Here is a 20,610-nt window from a genome sequence, read left to right as displayed (position 1 = left end):
ACAGGCATGCATGCCGTCAGTCCTGCAATGCATCAGTCGCTCTCTCTCTCATACTAGGAATAAATAAACAGGGTGGAACGCATGCACACGATGAGGCACCAGGTCTAGGAATACCTCCTCGGTTTTCCTGTTCTCCTGATACCCAGAAAATTTTTTTGGCCTAAATTCTGAATTCCGAAATACCTCCTCGGTTTTTCTGTGCTCCTGATACCTAGAAAATTTTTTCGCCCTAATTCTAAACTTCGGAAACGCTGTTCTAAAGCAAGAAATTATTCTTTTCCTTTTGTATCTACGATTTATTGAATAAATAAATACACAGGCAGACATATAGTTAGTCCTGCAAAGAATCAGTCTTTCTTTCTATCAGACTAGAAGTAATCATGAAGGATTGAATGCATGCACATGATGAGGCACCAAGTTTCGGACCACCTCCTCGGGTTTCCTGTTCTCCTGATACGAATCTCCACTTTTGGGCAAACTTTCAATTTTCAGGGCCGGCATTCTAGAGCTCTGCATTATCAGTTCCGGTTTGAAGCATGATTGAACGATCAAAGACACAGGCATGCATGCCGTCAGTCCTGCAATGCATCAGTCGCTCTCTCTCTCATACTAGGAATAAATAAACAGGGTGGAACGCATGCACACGATGAGGCACCAGGTCTAGGAATACCTCCTCGGTTTTCCTGTTCTCCTGATACCCAGATAATTTTTTGGCCTAAATTCTGAATCCCGAAATACCTCCTCGGTTTTTCTGTGCTCCTGATACCCAGAAAATTTTTTCGCCCTAATTCTAAACTTCGGAAACGCTGTTCTAAAGCAAGAAATTATTCTTTTCCTTTTGTATCTACGATTTATTGAATAAATAAATACACAGGCAGACATATAGTTAGTCCTGCAAAGAATCAGTCTTTCTTTCTATCAGACTAGAAGTAATCATGAAGGATTGAATGCATGCACATGATGAGGCACCAAGTTTCGGACCACCTCCTCGGGTTTCCTGTTCTCCTGATACGAATCTCCACTTTTGGGCAAACTTTCAATTTTCAGGGCCGGCATTCTAGAGCTCTGCATTATCAGTTCCGGTTTGAAGCATGATTGAACGATCAAAGACACAGGCATGCATGCCGTCAGTCCTGCAATGCATCAGTCGCTCTCTCTCTCATACTAGGAATAAATAAACAGGGTGGAACGCATGCACACGATGAGGCACCAGGTCTAGGAATACCTCCTCGGTTTTCCTGTTCTCCTGATACCCAGAAAAATTTTTTTGGCCTAAATTCTGAATTCCGAAATACCTCCTCGGTTTTTCTGTGCTCCTGATACCCAGAAAATTTTTTCGCCCTAATTCTAAACTTCGGAAACGCTGTTCTAAAGCAAGAAATTATTCTTTTCCTTTTGTATCTACGATTTATTGAATAAATAAATACACAGGCAGGCATTTAGTTAGTCCTGCAAAGAATCAGTCTCTCTTTCTATCAGACTAGAAGTAATCATGAAGGATTGAATGCATGCACATGATGAGGCACCAAGTTTCGGACCACCTCCTCGGGTTTCCTGTTCTCCTGATACGAATCTCCACTTTTGGGCAAACTTTCAATTTTCAGGGCCGGCATTCTAGAGCTCTGCATTATCAGTTCCGGTTTGAAGCATGATTGAACGATCAAAGACACAGGCATGCATGCCGTCAGTCCTGCAATGCATCAGTCGCTCTCTCTCTCATACTAGGAATAAATAAACAGGGTGGAACGCATGCACACGATGAGGCACCAGGTCTAGGAATACCTCCTCGGTTTTCCTGTTCTCCTGATACCCAGATAATTTTTTGGCCTAAATTCTGAATTCCGAAATACCTCCTCGGTTTTTCTGTGCTCCTGGTCCCTAGAAAATTTTTTCGCCCTAATTCTAAACTTCGGAAACGCTGTTCTAAAGCAAGAAATTATTCTTTTCCTTTTGTATCTACGATTTATTGAATAAATAAATACACAGGCAGACATATAGTTAGTCCTGCAAAGAATCAGTCTTTCTTTCTATCAGACTAGAAGTAATCATGAAGGATTGAATGCATGCACATGATGAGGCACCAAGTTTCGGACCACCTCCTCGGGTTTCCTGTTCTCCTGATACGAATCTCCACTTTTGGGCAAACCTTCAATTTTCAGGGCCGGCATTCTAGAGCTCTGCATTATCAGTTCCGGTTTGAAGCATGATTGAACGATCAAAGACACAGGCATGCATGCCGTCAGTCCTGCAATGCATCAGTCGCTCTCTCTTTCATACTAGGAATAAATAAACAGGGTGGAACGCATGCACACGATGAGGCACCAGGTCTAGGAATACCTCCTCGGTTTTCCTGTTCTCCTGATACCCAGAAAATTTTTTGGCCTAAATTCTGAATTTCGGAATACCTCCTTGATTTTTCTGTGCTTCTGATACAAAAATAAATTTTCGGTCTAAATTTCAATTTCCAGGAGCTACATTCTCACGCTCAGAATTGTTTTTTTCCCTCCGTATCGATAAATTATTGAATGATTGAATATACACGTTTACATTCCAATATGCATGTGATTAAATCAGCACGCAACCTTATATCATTGTACAGAATTTGATAAATGAGTTGTGAAGTTGTGTGATGGAATGTAAATTAACAATTGTGCATTAGTAGTAGTTGATGTTTATTAATAAGTTAACAGTTTAAAATACAATTCAGGACATCGTCATGCCTATGGTGCCTCTACAGATACATTCATTCTAATTTTTACAAGTGTCAGATATAATACTATAAACAATTATTCTATTCCGATTAACAATGAATTGAGAATTTTTTGTTCGTGAAAAAAAAACTTAAGATGTATTCAGTATGATCATATGTATATCATAACTTATTTATAGAAATGATCTATTCCGAGCATGTAGAGATTGACTTTGTAGATGCAACGAGGACAGTTTTTTATTCCCGTTGAGAGGCCACTGATCCGTAGATTGTCCATTTATCTGCTGAAAAAGAAACATAAAAGAAAGGTGAGAACATATGAAGAACTGAATTGCAGCTGCGGAAAAATTTAATCACTTTCAAGAATATTGCCCCCACTTTAATTCACTTGACGGATTCGTGTTGCAGAAAAATGTTTCACGTAATGGATTTCAAAAATACTTCACTTTTGTTCTTGAAATGTGAAAAGTCCTCAAAGCAACCTAATCTGACTGCAGATGTACTGCAGATATACCCATGCTGGAGCAACAGGTCCTGTGAGGACTGTTTAGAGTTCAGCGGCAACCGGCAAATGAAGTCGAGAGCTCCCAAAGCCTGCTCAAACGACGCCCCAGGATTCGGATGCAAGTTTTTCTGTATGCTGCCGGTTCTTGTGCATTAAGAATGGGTCCATTAGAAATTCGAGATGAAATTTCTTGGTCCTAGGCGATTTTTCGAATGAAATATACGACTGTCAAGCGAGAGGGATGAGAAAAGATGCGATGGTAGCTGACCTCAATTATTTGAATTATTACATAAATCATTATTCAAAAATTCAATTTGGTCAGATATACCCAAATGCTCCGTGCGGTCAAGATGAAATAATTTTAGGTTTCTACACAAACTGTGACAAAAGCGTAAAAGAATGATCTTCCGGAAATATTGTTTGTTTTAAAATACGTAGGTATGTAGAAATATCGTTAATGAAATATGTCATTATTATTATAGTTCTCTTTACTGATTTCCCCTGTACATAGCGACACCAACACATACTCTAAATAAGTATCCATTAAAATAAGTACCTATCCGATCCTCGTCTATTTCTTCCGTCGTAAATCATAGGCGTTATCACTATATTTTATTTGTCAATTATTTGTAACCGTTTTTCTCTAACAATAATACGTGAATTCTAATTAATCATGATTCAAGCGACTTGAATCAATCGAACAGCAATCATTTACGAATACAAAGTTCATAAAACATGACGTTTTTTTCTTTGTTTTTTTCTGTGACAACAGCTCACAAGCTAAAGAAAACTAAACATATACACCGAGTACGATAGTAGACTAGATAGCAGGTTGAATTAGATCTTTATTTGGAAGATACATTATAATGTATTTGTAGGATACTTGAACATAACTGTATGTGAGATGTTAAACAAAAATGTACAAACGAAATAGAACACAACGGTACTATGTTTCTTTCACTTATTTTTCGGTACGAGCGTGACTCCGTATGGCGTCTGCAACGATATTCTTTGCTGGCTACTGGTCATAATAAATTGTACATTCGACTCGACTTACATGCTAAAGCTCCACGTTCTCGCTTTATTTCTTTTAAAAAATTATACTTCATTTTCTGCGATCAAAGGAAATCAGGTAAATAGTTTCTCCGTAAATCTTGACATTGCGCAGCGATCTATGATATTATACATGAAACTTGAAATGGTTTAACACAAGTGGACAGATGATATAAAAGTATGTCAGAAGTCCCTCAGTAATCAATCAATAAAATCACAAAGAAAGCACATGTGGTACTTTATATTGGATTGTTGATGTTTCTTTCTCTATGTTTTTATTATCTTAATGTTTAGAGGCATTTTGAATGATTGATGTAAAATATAAAATTTGGAACATTCAATATTTTCAAATTCTAATTAAGCTTTGACTGGCCTTGTTTTCTAATTTTACAAGTACCATTTAACATTGAGATCGCTACGCATGTCATCAACGCCTATAATCACCTTATCGATACTCATTAAATAGGTTCATGTATTTGCGTGAAATGCGTATGAGTTCTCATTTTTTATTTCGTTTTTTGTTTTTTTTTTTTTTCATTTTTTTTGTTTTTTTTTTATATTAAAATTATTTTTCTAATCTTTGTCGATCAGCTGTTGTTGCCCTGTGAAAACTGCCTTCTGTCACAACACAATAATACTTGCGAGGTGGTTAATATTACTGAATTTGGCCTACGTAATTGTGTTCATATTATTAACGATCCGCTATTTTGTTGAGTCTTGTTTTTGAATCATTGAGAATATTAGTTCTTTTTTTTTAGCTCGTCGAATATATTGCACACCAAATTCAATGCTAAGTTTAACAATTCAGTCACTTATTTGGGAAAGATCCTAAGACATTGCTTCACTTAACTCATGTTCACTTGTAATGAAAATAATAAAAAAATAAAACGATTAAGATCGACACAACAATCACGAAAGCAGTAGCCCAAATCAAACAGATTCAGATAAATTTTGTAAACACAACAAAGAAGAGTTGTCCTTCTTATACCACTACCCTTGACTTCAGCTCTTTCATAAATAAGCAATTGAACCGAACCATACAACGTTCTTATCGTAATATTTGTTGCCTTCTTCTTTACGCTCGCATTCCTTAGAGTTACTGTTGTGCCTGAGTTTTGCCACGTGGTGCATATGTACCACGATTTCCACCCCTTTGACTACCACGAAATTGTCCACGACCTCCTCGGTCTGTGCCACGATCACCTCTAGGCCCTCCTCTCTGGCCTCCGCCGCTGCCCCTTTTGAAACTGCCATTGTAACCACCATTACCTTCGGCACTATTGTAGCTCCGTTGCTGATAGCCATTCTGGTAGTTGCTCTCATTGTTACGATAGTAGGTTCCTATTTTAGTAAAATAAACTCTAGCTCAGAACTATGTGTAACAACTTGTGCTAGATAATGGTAAATGATATTACAGTATCAAATTCACTATTTTTTAAATCATATAATGAAGAGATAAGAATTACTCCACAAAAGTTTGGTGAGTCAAAGTCTACGAATAGATTGCTAGTTCCCAATAAGTACTCGTCTTATACACTACTTGTATAGCTGGTGAAACGAATTTCTGAATAAAAAAAAATTATAAGCCAACAAATTTGAAGGACTCACCTTGTCCACCTCCACGTCCGTTCTGTTGGTATCCTCCACTACCTCCTCCACCTCTACCTCTACTGCTGTAGCCATTTGAGTTTCCTCTTCTCCCACCTCGGCCCCTATATCCACCGCGCTGTTGGTCACCCCATGCTTGTTGTATAGGTTGCTGTTGCTGCTGAGATGGTGGAGAGCTGTCAGGCTGATTCCAATCTCCACCGGCACCTTCTGACAGCTGACACCATTCGCCCCCATTATCCACTGGCGCCAGATCTGGTTCTCCTCCAGCAGGTTCATCTTGAACTTGCTCCACTTTATCCTGGTAATGATTATTTTCAATAAATAAACATAAATTGATGTTACATAGAAAATAAGAACATTACCATCAATATGTCATGAAAGAGTATGGTATTTAACGACTTACATCAGCAATCTGAGGTTGTGGTTCCTGCTGAATAGCTATCTGTTCATAATTTTGTTGTTGGATTGTTTGTGGTTGCTGGCCCTGAGGTGGTTGTTGGAAGCCAGCTGGATGTTGAGGACTGTATGGTAGATTAGGCTGTTGATGCGAAGGTGGCATTGGAATCGGGGGTGGTGGGTTAGGATTTGCAAACCCAGGAATGTGAGATATGTCTTGAGGTGCATGCTGATATATCACCTGCTGGGGCACTACGTTCGGTGCAGTAGTAAAATTCTGGTTGGTGAAAGTCTGAGAAGGAATGGGTGCATTGCCCGTAGGAGGAATGTGTGGTACAACGGGTGCCTGAGCTGTAACATCCGGAGAATCGAGTTCAGATTCTTGCAGGAAAAAAAAATTTGGTGTGCCGATAACATCGTTGATTCTTGGTGCCTGGGGTTGTTGCTGCTGAGGTTGCTGATGCTGCTGAGGTGGTGGTACAAATCCAGCTGGAGCATTTGTATAGTAAGATGCTTCTACCGGGGCTGGTGCATGCGATACAATCGGTTGAGGGATAACTGAAATAGGGCCAGGAACAGGTGCGCTGCCAGGAATCACTGGGAGAGGAGTGGCAGGAACTGGAAAGTTTGGAATTGGGATCATCGATTCTGGGGGTGGAATGTGTCTTTCACTGCCACTGTAGTCGTCAGGTATTGGTTCCTGTACCAAGGGTTCTGCTGGCTGCGATTCAACCACTGTCTCCAGGATCTGCAGACCGAATTGAATACACTTAGCTGAATATTTCAACTTCCAGATCCGGTAGATTAATTCAATGACAAGTCCACATAAGATCAAGTTAAAGTTCAAAGTAACAGAAAGCTAAACCAAAGGCTCTAATATTATCAATTCCAAGCATTGTATAAATATGAAACTCTGTGTAACAATTTATTAACCATGCTAATATTTTGTGATTTTATAGTTGACTAAGAATTAATAAGTAAATTATAATGGATAAAGATTACTAATGGTAGATGCACAAGAATTGTACCTCTTCAACTTGTTCCTGGGCTTCCTGAACCTGGTCAAAGTATCCACTCTGATGAACAGTATTAATAATTTCCTTGATTCTGCTATACGTCGAGCCTGCTATTTCCCTCTGTTTGCCATCAACGATTGCCACAAAATGTTCAGCCACCTTTTGCACCTGCTGTAAGAAGGAAACCTCAGCTCCTTCGTTCAGATGTTTTAATGTAACCTCCACATAAAAGTTGTCTAGAATCTGCATGTCGTCTTCTGTAAGTTTCACAGCACCGTTTGTACCACCCAAGAAGTCTTGTCGAACTTTGTCTGACCCCAGTTGTGTCAAACAATCTTGAACCATCAACACCTCGCGCACCTAAAAAATGATGACAGGAAATCATATAGTGAAGAAACAAAACACAGTTATATTGTAGGAAACCAATAGTACAAAATATAGATAATGATTTTAATATAAAAAGAACTATCTCTCAGTTTGCCAAGCAATTGGTAATGAAATATTAAATCAAATATACCTTTGCAACATCTTGTTGCGTACGTTCTAGAGCTTCTTTCCGGGCAAGCTTCTTCTGCTGTTTGGCTGCATCATTAGCAATGCCGCCAATTTGCTTGCAGAGTTCTCTGGTAAGATCCAACGTCTGGACCACTTCATCGTACTTTGCAACAGCAATTTTTTGGTCATGGTCTAACACCTTACCCTGCTTCTGGAGATCTTTATAAGACTCTAGCTTTCCCTGTTCAAAAGATAAACCAAACAATCATAAACATACATGTAGAATTATGTATTTTATCTTGAATTATAAGGAACGTTTTGATTTTTAACATATGTGGTATAAAACTCATTTTCTTCAGTTAAAACTTCATATGGTATTGTGAGATAATGTTCAAAAATCTATAATAGTTATGAACGCATATTTGTAGCATTAACAAAACTCAGATATTGGTAGAAAAAAAGTAGATGTCAGCAAGGTTCAAGCATCGATACTGTTAGAAGTTACATGAAACATACCACGATATATCACCATTAAGTTTTGTGACAATTCAAAAATATTAGACCCATCAGATGGAGATATTGGTGCAGGAAAAAAAAACGGACACCTGCTTAATAACTGTTCAAGTGCTTCTTTCAGACAAAGGAGCGTGTGAAGAGATGCTATATCTTTCAAAAAAAGCTTTTAACTGTTAAATGGTTTTGACATTTGGTCTGAACTCATATTGTCGGAAGCCTGAAATGCCGGTAGCGACGTTTTGTCAACCGCGAAAAAATCGTGTAGCGCAGAACCGCACGAAGAAGGCAGCACCGCCATGACATAGGGCGCGATGTTCGTATTAGGAAAACTACCATTGCCCGGGCACTATTAGTTCGCAAAAACTGATTTGAACGACGGTTTTTACCTCAAAGAATTCGCAATGGATAATGTGATAGCAAGAGACCATAAAAATCGAAGGACTTTTGACCAGCGAGCACATGGTGTGTGCCGAAACATGGCTGCCCGTGGGAGCTAAAGTTGACAGTTGAGGAGACGCCGAAATTTCGCATCATAGCAAATAATTTGATAATGAATTCTTACCTTGCGCTTCTCCAAATTACGGATCTTATGCTCGATCACGATAATCGCCTGGCGTATGGGTTCGACAGCCTCCGTAGAGGCTTGTTTTTCTAGTTTAGGGTTGGCAGAAGGCATCCTTCACGGGCAACAAACGCGAACTGGAATGGTAGGGCAGCGACTCCGACCGGCGCGGAGTCATGCGGGGAACAAAAATGGTGGCATCGCGCGCTTGCGCCACTGACACATCAGTGGCTTGCGCTCATCTCGAGCGCGCAGCCTCCGCACCGTCGCGAGTGTCGTAGATTGGATGAATCTATGAATCATCTATGAATAGCGGATGCGAGGTGAAAAACTTTTGGATGTTTCCCCCAATTGATATAAAACACGAAGCCATAGTAGTATGTTCTATTTGAATCGACCAATGCAGAAATTTTGTAATTTAAGTTATTCACGATGTTTTTTCATTGCAGCTACACAGGAATTTTTCAGCGGATTATTGAGACAGAATCATTCTCTCTTTACGCATCGAATATATCTAAACCTGAATGGGATTGACAGAAATGATAAAAAAGTATTATCGAGGCAACTGACGCAATGCCTTGAATGGCTTTCAAGTTTTATTGAAAGATGATTGATAAAAACGTGAATTATTTGAGTAAGATTCTCGTCATTATACGTAATATATTTATATTTTGATCATATCTTTTCCTAATAACAGAAAATACTATAATTCGTCCATGGATAAAGGAAAAAGCAAAGGAAGTCCTCGTCATTGATTCAGTTGTAATTTTCAAAACTAGTTGGAAAATGTACATGGTTATTATAAACGATATAATTGCTACTTTGCCAAAAATTAGGAAACAATGTAACGATAATATTAAGTTTTCAATATTAGTAATGTCGACAATTGGTGTGTTATACATTGGGTGGATAATACGTATCAAAATTTGAGTCACGCACCAAAAAAAACGTATAACTTCAATAAAACAATGTCAACTTCATGAGATATCCTTGTCTTACAACGAAACGTTACGACCCATGTGGCTCAATTCTTGAAACATAATATCACCGTTGAGTGATATGAGTTATTGCATGGCACATACTCGAAAATGAAAACTTTTACACTTGCGTACTGTCTTTTTTTTTATTACTTTACGATGTTCTGTCCAAATGCCCGCATTTATAACGTTCAAGTCAATAATTTCTTTGTTAATTTACAATAGAACTCAATAATAATTATGACAATTGATAATATAATAATTTCGATTTGCCATAATAATATAATATGAGAGATGTCTAAATTTGACAGCCAATTTTCTTAATCATCGCCACCTACGCTATATATCTTTACAATTTACAAATATAATTTGATACATCGTCTCGAAAAATACATTCTCGCCACACACGCATATCACCACTTAGTAATATTTCATAATTAATATAAAAAACAAATGTAAACTTAAAGACCTTCAAGTATGAACAATACAATAATATTGTTTCACCTAAAATATACTGGTATTATTGTACACAAAACTATCAGCAAACATAGTATCATCACTAGGTCCACATCTATTACCTACTGGAAAGTATATTTTATAGAAGCTATTGCAACGTGGCATAAAATTTTACAAATATTTTTTACCGCGGTGCGGTGGGAGATGAGATAAAAGTATTCGATTTTTGATCCCACGTTATGAAAGAGTGATGTTCAAGTGTAGTGGGCGCGTATTTGAAGGTATTTTACTTGAAAAATTAATATTAATATTTATCGTAGTAATGATAAAAATAATAATCATAAGAATAATAGTAATAACAACTAGTATCGGAATTCTAAGATAGTGAAAATTTCATGGGATTTCTATTGAAGCAGCTAACACAAATTACATTGCAAAGTTCAATGACGATCTAAATGAATCTTATTATATTCCAACTGAAACTTATTCTATTAGTTATATCCAGTCGTATTGTCGCCGCATGCAATTTGAAATAAAGTTTCATTCATAATTTACTAGTTTGTGCCATTTCATGTGATATTTGATTCGCGTAATTAATTGGGTATTCTTTACTGAATAAATGACTGGTTGCTTCTGTGATGTTAGAAGTAATGTTATGACCTTAAACGTCAACAAGCAGCTTGCTAGTTAATATTACTCAACACGTGACTCCGATCAGTGAACTTATGCTCTATATATTACATTTATGCTATAAACATCATTGTCACAATGTGTTGAAAAAATCGAATCGAATTTGCTACATAAAAAAAAAACAAATCGTGACTGGTATTCCACAGATCCAAGCGTTAATTTTCTTTATACTAATTTCCAAATATTTCTTTCACGTAGTTATAAAAATTACAGTCACTTTCGTTAATCTCATCAAACGAGAGATACTATTCATTGCTAAAATACTGTTCCTTAAAAATCGTTTCTCTTATATGAAAGAAATATTTTCTAAAACCATCGATTGAGTTCAAAGCAACTAGAACAGAAGATTAACAAATCACCAATTATTATAATTCCAGTACGGATAAAATAGTTGAGCAATAATCAATAATACATAAATAATCATCAAATAGTCCGACGAGAATTTGAATTTCAAACTGTACATGCATATCCTAAACCAATCCATTTCAATCTGAAGGACGGCGCTGTAGGAAAAGTATTTTTATCCCGACGTTTGCCATCATCTGTGTATCACAGTCACTAGATAGAATTTGAAAAACACAAGACATGGAAAAAAAGGAATTGAAAAGATGTGAAAACTTACAACCTTATATCACCAACAATTCTCACTCTGATACAAGAAAATCAATTCAGTTTTACAGATAGAATTCTTAGAGCTCGTCATATGTCATTACTTATTGTTACCAATAAATTCATTATGAATTCAAAATTCGATATCATAAGTAGTAATTGTCAATAGCACAAAACCGTATTTTCCTCGATAACAAATATATCGGGTTATTAATTTCGATTACGAAGTCACGTTTGATAATGACGGGGCACTTGGATTTTGAATGTTACGAAAAAAAACAAAAACTTTCAATTGAATAAAAGTGAGTGGCCGAGCGACGTCATGCGTTCTTATTGTGATTCAAAAATGATTTCATGGAACTAATTACTATTACTCAGGATATACATCCAAAATGAATCTTATAAAAAACATCATTTATTCCATCTGTCACCTTTGTTATAGATGGAAGTACGAGGGCATGTTTCCACGTCGTGATGAATATGAATATATTACATGATTAATTGAGATATATCTTTCGCACTCTGATTTATAATCTATCTTACAATATCCCACTCACACTTTCATTATCAACCTATACTTTATCAAATTCTACTTTGACTTTGTCTCACCTTATTGTGATGTAAATTCTACAACTATCTCTATATTCACACAGATAATAACTTCTCTTGATAACTTTAACATAATGGCAAAATTAGGGCATGATCCTATAACTTCAATGTCACGGGTGGAGTATATTACATATGTTCGGTGCGTGCTTTTAAACTCGTTACAACTTATCAATAGTTAATTATAGTTATTCAAATTTCACACTCAAAATTAACGTTCGTCTTATTATTATTATTAGTGTTCGTAAAATCAACACTATTCACAATTCCCCGCACGTAAAGAAAGTAATGTTATGCTGAGTTTTTATTTAATTCTATTTTGAAGATTATAGTTTATCACTGGATTAACAACGAAGGTTATTTTCACTTATTCGTTCGTCACTTTAAGATCGTAAAAATAGTTATAGTAAAACTAAGAAGGTGTAAAATTCATTGAATTAATATCGTTAGCTATTGTTAAAGTATTACTTTCTGTAGGCACCTGTGAAATAGGGGTTATAGCAGGGCCTGCGATTCCTGGTGTTGCAGAGGCATTTGTTACAGAGTCAAGATCTGTAGTAGTGGGTATCACAGCCTTGATTCTGGAATTTGATTTCACTTCATTTTGACGATCTATGCTATCAATTTCCGCCCAGATACCTCTAACTTCTTTGAATAGCTGTTAATGGAATGATTAGATAAATGCATTGTTAGACCTTCAATCTGGTAGTACGTGAAATTTTCACTAGAAATATGTATCATGTAAATCTAGTGAAGTTATCTTGCTTACCTGATTGAGCCAAATTTCATCAGCAAGTAATTCATTGAGAATAATAGTAGTATCTTTGTGAGGGTCCGAGACTCGTTTTTCAGCTACACGTCTCGCGCATTCTAAAAACATGAGATACTTTTGGTGTGCTACCTTATTAAACAAAGCTATCTTGCCTTCACATGTCCGACACAGAAGAAAATCCTAGAACAATCAATCACCCAATTAGGTTTGCAATCAATCCTTTGAAAGATTAGTCGGTATGGAAACTCTCTTGAACCACCATTTTGAAGCGCATACCTTTTCTTGAGGAATTTTAGGATCTGGGGGACAGCCTTCAAGAGTAGTACCATTATATGGTTGACCATACAACAAAACTCTTGCGTGAATTTTTTGTTGCTGACATCCCACACATTGTTTTCCTTCGGATTCAGACACGGGAAGATCTCTAAGAATATTCAAGCATGGCCATGTTGATATCGCTGTAACAACATTTGGATTCCAGTTTGTTGTTGCCAATAGTCGTTGCTTCCTTTCATCAGTAACTTCATCGACAGTTTTTACATTAGATAAGAAATAATCATCTGGAATAAAGGCGTCATCATAAGTAAGAAACGTAAAGGTTACTAGTGGTTCAGAATTGAATGAGTTATATTTACCTTGTTCTTGAAATATTTCAGTGAGAAAGTTAGAATCCAGAGCTTGAGAAATGAGGGTTTGTATATACACTTCAAAATTATCCTGATACTTTTCCGTTTCCTGCATAGATTTATTGATGCAGTCACTGTAAATCAATTATATTTACTATCAGTTATGGGTAAATAAATTTATTTTTATCGTGGAAACAGGTCTAATAGAGATATTTCAGTGGTGGCATTCACCTATCGTCAATCCGAATTTCATCCCGGAGGAATTCGACAATAGTTTCTACTTTGCCTTGCTGCCAGAATTTCACTGGGACTTGTTGATAAGTATGACGATTTTGGGACGCCCAACCAGAATACTAAAAAAATCAAAAGTTATTCGATTATATACTAGGAGTACAGCATCAAAAATCCATCAAGTTCTGGATTCAACAAAATGAGTATTCTCACCGTGGAAATATTTCTGTATAAAATTTTTCCATTGGATTTGAATGGTTCATATTTCTGAAGTAACGTCTTGCCATCTATCCTCCAGAGGGCAGGAAATTCTTCATCCAGATCACTTTTCATCACCACAAATTCTCCGGACTGAAAACATCACAACCCGAGTTCAAGCTACTCACATCAACTACAAACTGTAAAGAATAAACTATGCAAAAAACAGCACTCATAGATTCATAAATAATAGCTCTGTTGGACTCGGCATATAGTAAATTCACAACGTTACTGTTTGCAGCTTAAGATACGAAGTATGAAAATTATGAAAACTATTGTGAATGGATACATATAAATGTTGCTAAAATTTGCGGACAGATATCCAACAATTCTGTACTACTTCATAGAATCTAGACTGCTCGGTTGTAGCTATAGTCCAGAATCAACATGCACTTTGTCAATCGTTACCATTCTCCAGTTTTTGTACGAAAAATACGCGCTCTTAAAATTTTAATTAAGATACAATACAACCATAAGCAGCGTCTGCAGTAATTCATCACAATTATAATTGTATTTTCAAGTATCAGGATCGCAAAGACTGACCTTGAATGGCGAAATGTCTGCGTCGTCATCACTGTTAGCCCGTATTGACTTATCCTCGATTTTATTTGCAGCTTTGGCTGAATTGTTAGAATGTTTTAGGAACCCTCCATGTTTTTTTCTTGATTTTTTTTGTATTGCAATCTCCCCTGATGAATAGCCATCTTCGTCTATGATTCTTCTGGATTTTTTCGTTATAACTGGTCTGCCTCTTTTCTTTTTTTTTTCTTCTTCTTCTCCAACTAATTTGACAGCAGGGGTCCATGCCGGATCAGAGTCAGAATCGCCCTGCTCTTCATCATTGTCAAAATAGTCGATTCCTTGCTGACGGTCAAGAAGTTGTTTCACAGATGTTTTTTCTTTTGCTCTTCTTCTGGAAGTTTCTCGTCTTGGAGGTAACAATAATGGATCCACTGGAAACATTGTAATAACGTCAATAAAAAATATGTCCTCATCATCTAAATAATTATGTACGGATGAATGTCACGAATAACTCACCCTCTTCTATTTTTCTGGTATTTTTATCAGCAACACCAGCAGCTGCTGCTTCTGCAGCTTTTCTCTTCCTATCTGTTGGTCCTCCAGGTTTTATTGGCCTGCCTTTCTTTCCCTTACCTTCCAACTTTGTACTCGTGTATTCGATGGTTTTTTTTTCATTTTTTTTAATAGGAAATAAAAAGTCATCATCGCTTGTAAAACCATCGTCACTAGAATCAAAGTTGGCTTTTTTCCTCTCTTTAGGTAATGGAAAATATCTTGGGTCATTGGCATAGTCGATAGAAATTTCGTTTGATCTTGGCTGGGTTCGTTTCTCTGGCTGTTGATTCATCACGCCGTTGGTAGAATTTTCTGATTGGACTGGTTTATTATGTTCCAGTGGTACATAGGGTGTTAATCTATTCCACGATGTTTTTCTGCCACCTCGAATTGCTGGTGGAGGTGATGGATCTCTTTCTCCTTGCAAAAACTTGAGGTAACTAGTCATAAAACCAGAATTAGGGTCTTTCCCACTACCTGAGCCCTTCAAGTCTTTATTAGTCCGATTAACACTTTGAACTGGTTGTTGATTGTGTTGAAGAAAGCCCAATTCTTCCTCAATATTTGGTACTATGACCTTTGGCTGATCATCTCTGGTTTCCTGATTATAATTCGAATTATTTACTGAATTTTCTCCATATGCAACTGGTGAGATTTCAACGGTTGACTGAAACTCATGTGCATGATGTGGATGGTGTCCAGGTGGTAGGTGAAATGCGGGAAAGTAAGGTATCGGTGGTGGAGCATGATGGTGAGGCACCATTAAAGACTGATGCTGGTGCGCAGGATTGCTGACAAAGTTACTTGAATGATGTAAAGTAGTTTGAGAGGCAAAGGCACCCGGTGCTGTAGGAAAAATTTTTGAAGGTGGTGGAGGTAAGTTCCACCTTTCAAAATCGAAGTAACCATTTTGTTGCTGTTGATTAGCATTATGATGTGCAGGTGGTGGTATTCTACTCAAGTATTCAGTCATAGCTGCCGCACCTGCTAATTCGTTTAATGGGGAACTGTGTGTACCTTTTTCAAAACTTTTTCTCTTTTTGTTCGTTGTATCCACCTTCCGCCTTTCTTCAACTTGTTTTTGTTGCTCTGCTGGATTGGGAGTTGATTGTTGTTGGACCTGACAAGATGAGCCTTGTTGTAAAGTTTGTAAATTTTTAACAATACTCATGGGATCACCCCTGCAGCTGCTCAAATCCTGAAGTGTAACCTGACTTGAATCAAAATAAGCCTGCTGACGTTCAGAAATATTCAATACTCTCTGCGCCTGCTGTTGAGCTGGTAAATTTTGCCCACTCATTTCTGTGTTACCTGATGAATACGCAGTAACAGGAAATTTTCGATTAGCATTTGTCTGTCTGTTATCATTTTCCCAGCACCCCTGTTGTTTCTGATTTTGCGTAAATTCCTGCTGCCTATCATAGGTTCTGTTCTCCGTATTATAATTCGCTTTACTGTTCTCTGCTGTACCCAAAGCACGTGTTATCACAGACGAGTATGCAACCTGATTTTGTGAAGCTGGCCTGGAAACTGTAACGTCTAGCGGAGATGGAGGTGTGACTTGTTGAACAGCCACCTTAAATGATGGACCACTATTACATTGATTTCCATTAGGCTCTCCATGCTGCTGTAACGGGGATGGAGATGAGATAGTTGCCATTGGACTATTATACATTGGGTATGCCGGACTTGGGACATGACCCAACGGACTAGCCTGAGAATGTGCTTGCAAAGGACTTGGCCGCCTGGGTACAACCACCCCACAGTCAGGACCATTTTGCGTAGAGTTATTAGATGAGTACGCAGAATCAGTCGACGTCGTTGACTTTGATCTACCGGTATGATGGTATTCAGAATCACTTGCAGAGCTTGTTGAGTAATGCCTGTAAGGAGTTGTTTGTTGTTGTTGTTGTTGTTGTTGTTGTTGTTGTTGTTGATGTTGTTGCTGTTGTTGTTGCTGCTGATTTAATACATGAAACTGCTGCTGCTGAGTGTGTTGTTGAATATTGCTGTTGGTAGGCGTTCTTTGAGCAGTAGTTAATTTGCTGTTAGTATTGTTACAATTAGTTGTATTATTTCCAGTATAATTCAATCCTCGCGAATCTATCAGAGAAAAGCTAATGGGAGATGATTGGCTATTTTCATGAGGATTTTGATCAGCTCTTCTATGTTCACCATGGCTTGCAAGTTCTGGGTAGATTTTAGTCTGTGCTTTAGTCTGAATAGACTGTGGAGTTACAGTTGCTTTATTGGGAGGGGAAGCAAAGCTGCTGTTTCTTGGTGTCTGCTTTTCCTGTACTTGGGGAGGTGTAGATCTTACAGCAGCACTTGTATTCAGAAAGATGGAAGCTGCAGAGGTTGAGCTGAGTGGAGGTTGTGGGATTCTGTATTCCTTTCCTGAGGTGTTGCTCGGTGTAGAAACTATGCAGGATTGTTGATGTTGAAGAGAGGGTTGAACCTTTGCATTAGATGCTTGGCTTCCATTTCCAGCAGGATAATTACTGGATAATGGTTCTGAACTAAAGCTTGTTGGAGCTTGTTGAAAAAAAGGTTGACTACTACCAGCTGTTGGTACGGCAACAACTGGTTTCACTGTAACAGCCGGTGACTGCGGTCTCACACTGGTGACTTTTTTCGATTCTGTGTAATTCGATGATTTAAACTCAGCTGCTGTTACCACAGGAGACGGTAATTGTGAATTTAAATTATTTAAAGTTTGAGCAGCAGCAAAATGAGCGTTGAATGCATTTTCGTAACCGCCACCACCAGATTTAGATGTAGGAGGGCCTGGTGAAGACGGGACAACACTTTCATGAGGTAAGATCCCAAAAGGACTTGGGAGCTGGGAATTGTTTTGATGAGTCCACGCTAGACTGGAAGTAGTTGGCGTTGAAGCATTGCCCTGATGCTCAAAGAATGTTCCCTGATGAGAAGAGTTGTAATTTTCCCTCAGAGTTGTGATTTCATTTTCTGTGCCACTATTTTGTTTGGTGGCAGCTGCAGCCTGCGCTTGAACTAGGGCTTGCCTATGTTGCGTCACATAATGAGCTTGCTTAGAGTTTGCGTGATGAAACAAGGGAGAGAAAACATCGTAGCCAACTGGTGGAGGCGATAGGAATCCCCCAGGATTAAAAGGTGATGGTTGTCCCGCCAGCGTTGCTGTAGTATGGGCAGCCTGCAAAAGCAGCTGCGACGTAGTCGAAGGCACAGCTTGAGTTGCTGCTGAAGCCAAATGATGAGACACAAACTCACTGTTTGTACTAGAACTAGTAGATTGGAACGTACTGGCTGTAGCACCTGTAGCTAAACGGTTGTACGATGCATACCATGGCCCGACAGGATCCATAACCCAAAATTTGCACAAGAGTGCCTAGCCTACTTATCTACTTTTGTAGATTTTCCAGTTCAGATTTTGGCTCAACTAACTCTACAATATTCGTGATATTAGCTTTCAATGCATTTTTTTTCATTTCTTGAAGACAGTTGATGAAGTTTCATAGAAACTTCACAGATTTGCTCAAATGGTCACAGCTTTGGCTCCCGTTTTGGGAACAAGTTCAACGTTGCCATCACATCCTGCAAAAACAAGCAAACTCTGATTACTATCGAATAGTGAGAAGAGATCAAGTTTCAATGAAAGAAGGAACCATTGCTTGAATAAAATAAAACAAAAGTGATTATTAAACCCTTGAGAGGAAAGGTGCCTAGGAATTTATGTTCAGATGAGTGCAATAGTTAATGCAATAGTATTAAAATAATCATAGAAGTTGCCATACATAATTTTGGCTCTATCATTCTGCTGTAAGATCAATTTTAATCAGTTACGGCATACCTGCTGCAGTAACTACCCAATGTAATAAAACCAACTTTCAAGTAAATATTGAAGAAAAGGCCGAATACATGAGTAGTCAGAAGATTATTATAATGTATACCAACAATAATTATGTAGCTACGAGAACAAGTGAACAAATATATATAGAGCTCAAATTTTGGAAATTGCTTGTATTATGGCAGCAATAAATAAGTGTAAAGTCGAATAATTATGTAATCATCAATCGAGCATAGCAATTTTGAAAAACTTAGCATAATTACTTGGCAATTTACTAGCGCTATAGGTAAAAGAATGACAACAATACGCCGTACGATATTCGATGCGCCACCCCCTCCATTATTGACTAGGAATCTACCGGGTGACCCTGATACGATGAGCGATAAGCTGATAATGAAATGGAAATAACTGAAAGTGATACATTCGATTAAACAGGTGCCCCTTTAAAATATTCCAAACAACCTGCATCACGTTTTGTAGCGCGATGAAATGGCATTCGATGGCCTGGTCGATCAAGATCTTATGCATGCAGTAGGAGTTTAATTCTCAAGTGAAAATCAACCGGGTATTTAGCTGCAAAGTTATTTACCTTGACACTTGTAACCACAGTCCTCGAATCCGTCTTTAGTTGTACAATAAAATACGTGAACAATCCTTAACGTAGAAAACAGAGTAAATATGGCTCCAACAAAATATCAAACGCACGATATGTTCGGACGTTAGCCACACCGCAAAATTTCGCACATGATTCACAGTAGATTGCATTTATTTCCTTATTATAATCCTTGGCCACGGTTATGATAAAACTTTTGAACTAAAATCAAAATCACCCTTAGCATTTATCATAAAGATACGTGAACAATGTTGCTCCGGAGTGCCCATTACAGGCTGCCATTTTGATCCGAGTCAACAATAGAGCGCGACATCTATCGATTGCAAAAGGGACAGGCGGGATTTTTCAAACAATGGAGGGGAAAGCGTTTCGTCGCGCTCCCCCTACCCTATATCTGCGACTCATCCCACTCACACCTTCCTTCGTAGAGTTCCCGAGTCCCATATCTCCCGCTTTGCTGCATCTCCCTGAACTCCCTATGCCCTGTTCCGCCGTTCTCCCTGACCCATAGTCACTCTCTACTTTTCAATTCTAGTATATGCGTGCGCTTTTTCTGAATCTAGCACAGCCGACAATGAGCTTGACGATCACCGGTTACCTCGTTCACGCAAATATTATGATATGATCCCTTGCAACCCGTTGATTTATAAAACGCTTTACGTAATTCTTGCCAAGTGCTCCACAACCAAATTATACGGACCATAATCAAACGTTCATTATTCTATTTCTATGGCCGAGTCTTCCACCGAAACTACCTGTTGATCAAAAAACATTTCAGGCATCATTCCTTCAAAGAGTTAGTTGTTTCATAAAACATCAGTAGTTTGTGAGATTATAATCTTCACATTATTATTAAACATGTTTATGACATAAATAATAATTAAGTTAACATCACTACAGCCCTACAGTCGAAAATGCAGCTATCAACGAATATCTGATCAAATGCAAGAACTGTTCTGGATGCAGTGCTTCATTTGTTTCATCCCTTCTCTCTCTCTCGTG

At 37.9% G+C, this 20,610-nt stretch overlaps 2 protein-coding genes and 1 long non-coding RNA gene across 4 annotated transcripts; 1 reads left to right on the top strand and 2 right to left on the bottom strand.

The window, feature by feature from the left end:
* Positions 1 to 4,042: 4,042 nt before the first annotated feature.
* Positions 4,043 to 9,024, bottom strand: LOC105685912 (caprin homolog). The gene is made up of 6 exons (XM_012400393.3): positions 8,865 to 9,024; positions 7,809 to 8,027; positions 7,304 to 7,651; positions 6,283 to 7,023; positions 5,877 to 6,177; positions 4,043 to 5,609 (listed from the first exon to the last, which is right to left on the bottom strand). The coding sequence occupies exons 1-6, from the start codon at positions 8,976 to 8,978 to the stop codon at positions 5,365 to 5,367; spliced, it is 1,968 nt and encodes a 655-aa protein (XP_012255816.2). The 5' UTR covers positions 8,979 to 9,024; the 3' UTR covers positions 4,043 to 5,364.
* A 63-nt stretch (positions 9,025 to 9,087) lies between these two features.
* LOC125500916 lies at positions 9,088 to 9,816 on the top strand. The gene is made up of 2 exons (XR_007278377.1): positions 9,088 to 9,241; positions 9,314 to 9,816. It is a non-coding gene; the product is annotated as an uncharacterized LOC125500916 (long non-coding RNA).
* On the bottom strand, positions 9,607 to 20,300 carry LOC105685903 (myb-like protein AA). 2 transcript variants are annotated; one of them, XM_012400380.3, is made up of 9 exons: positions 19,585 to 20,021; positions 15,128 to 18,742; positions 14,633 to 15,042; positions 14,045 to 14,182; positions 13,832 to 13,953; positions 13,610 to 13,734; positions 13,251 to 13,534; positions 12,972 to 13,154; positions 9,607 to 12,860 (listed from the first exon to the last, which is right to left on the bottom strand). In XM_012400380.3, the coding sequence occupies exons 2-9, from the start codon at positions 18,510 to 18,512 to the stop codon at positions 12,615 to 12,617; spliced, it is 4,893 nt and encodes a 1,630-aa protein (XP_012255803.2). In that variant the 5' UTR covers positions 18,513 to 18,742; positions 19,585 to 20,021; the 3' UTR covers positions 9,607 to 12,614. The 2 variants fall into 2 exon arrangements, with proteins under 2 accessions (XP_012255803.2, XP_012255804.2); XM_012400381.3 differs by lacking the exons at positions 9,607 to 12,860; positions 12,972 to 13,154; positions 13,251 to 13,534 and having other exon boundaries at positions 13,699 to 13,754; positions 19,585 to 20,300.
* Between the last annotated feature and the right edge of the window lie 310 nt (positions 20,301 to 20,610).

This window comes from Athalia rosae, chromosome 5 (genome assembly GCF_917208135.1).
Source record: "Athalia rosae chromosome 5, iyAthRosa1.1, whole genome shotgun sequence".
NCBI lineage: Eukaryota > Metazoa > Arthropoda > Insecta > Hymenoptera > Athaliidae > Athalia > Athalia rosae.
This window is presented reverse-complemented; position numbering and strand designations above follow the sequence as displayed.

What these genes read in the sequence shown, in the direction of transcription:
- LOC105685903 (XM_012400380.3), bottom strand. Translation starts at nt 18,512, where the DNA reads ATGGATCCTGTCGGGCCATGGTATGCATCGTACAACCGTTTAGCTACA. An exon ending in TACCAGAAAAATAGAAGAGG is followed by an intron (nt 15,043 to 15,127) that starts GTGAGTTATTCG and finishes CAATGTTTCCAG; the next exon opens with TGGATCCATTATTGTTACCT. An exon ending in CAGACATTTCGCCATTCAAG is followed by an intron (nt 14,183 to 14,632) that starts GTCAGTCTTTGC and finishes TGATGTTTTCAG; the next exon opens with TCCGGAGAATTTGTGGTGAT.
- LOC105685912 (XM_012400393.3), bottom strand. Translation starts at nt 8,978, where the DNA reads ATGCCTTCTGCCAACCCTAAACTAGAAAAACAAGCCTCTACGGAGGCT. An exon ending in GTAATTTGGAGAAGCGCAAG is followed by an intron (nt 8,028 to 8,864) that starts GTAAGAATTCAT and finishes TCTTTTGAACAG; the next exon opens with GGAAAGCTAGAGTCTTATAA. An exon ending in CCCAGGAACAAGTTGAAGAG is followed by an intron (nt 7,024 to 7,303) that starts GTACAATTCTTG and finishes TTCGGTCTGCAG; the next exon opens with ATCCTGGAGACAGTGGTTGA.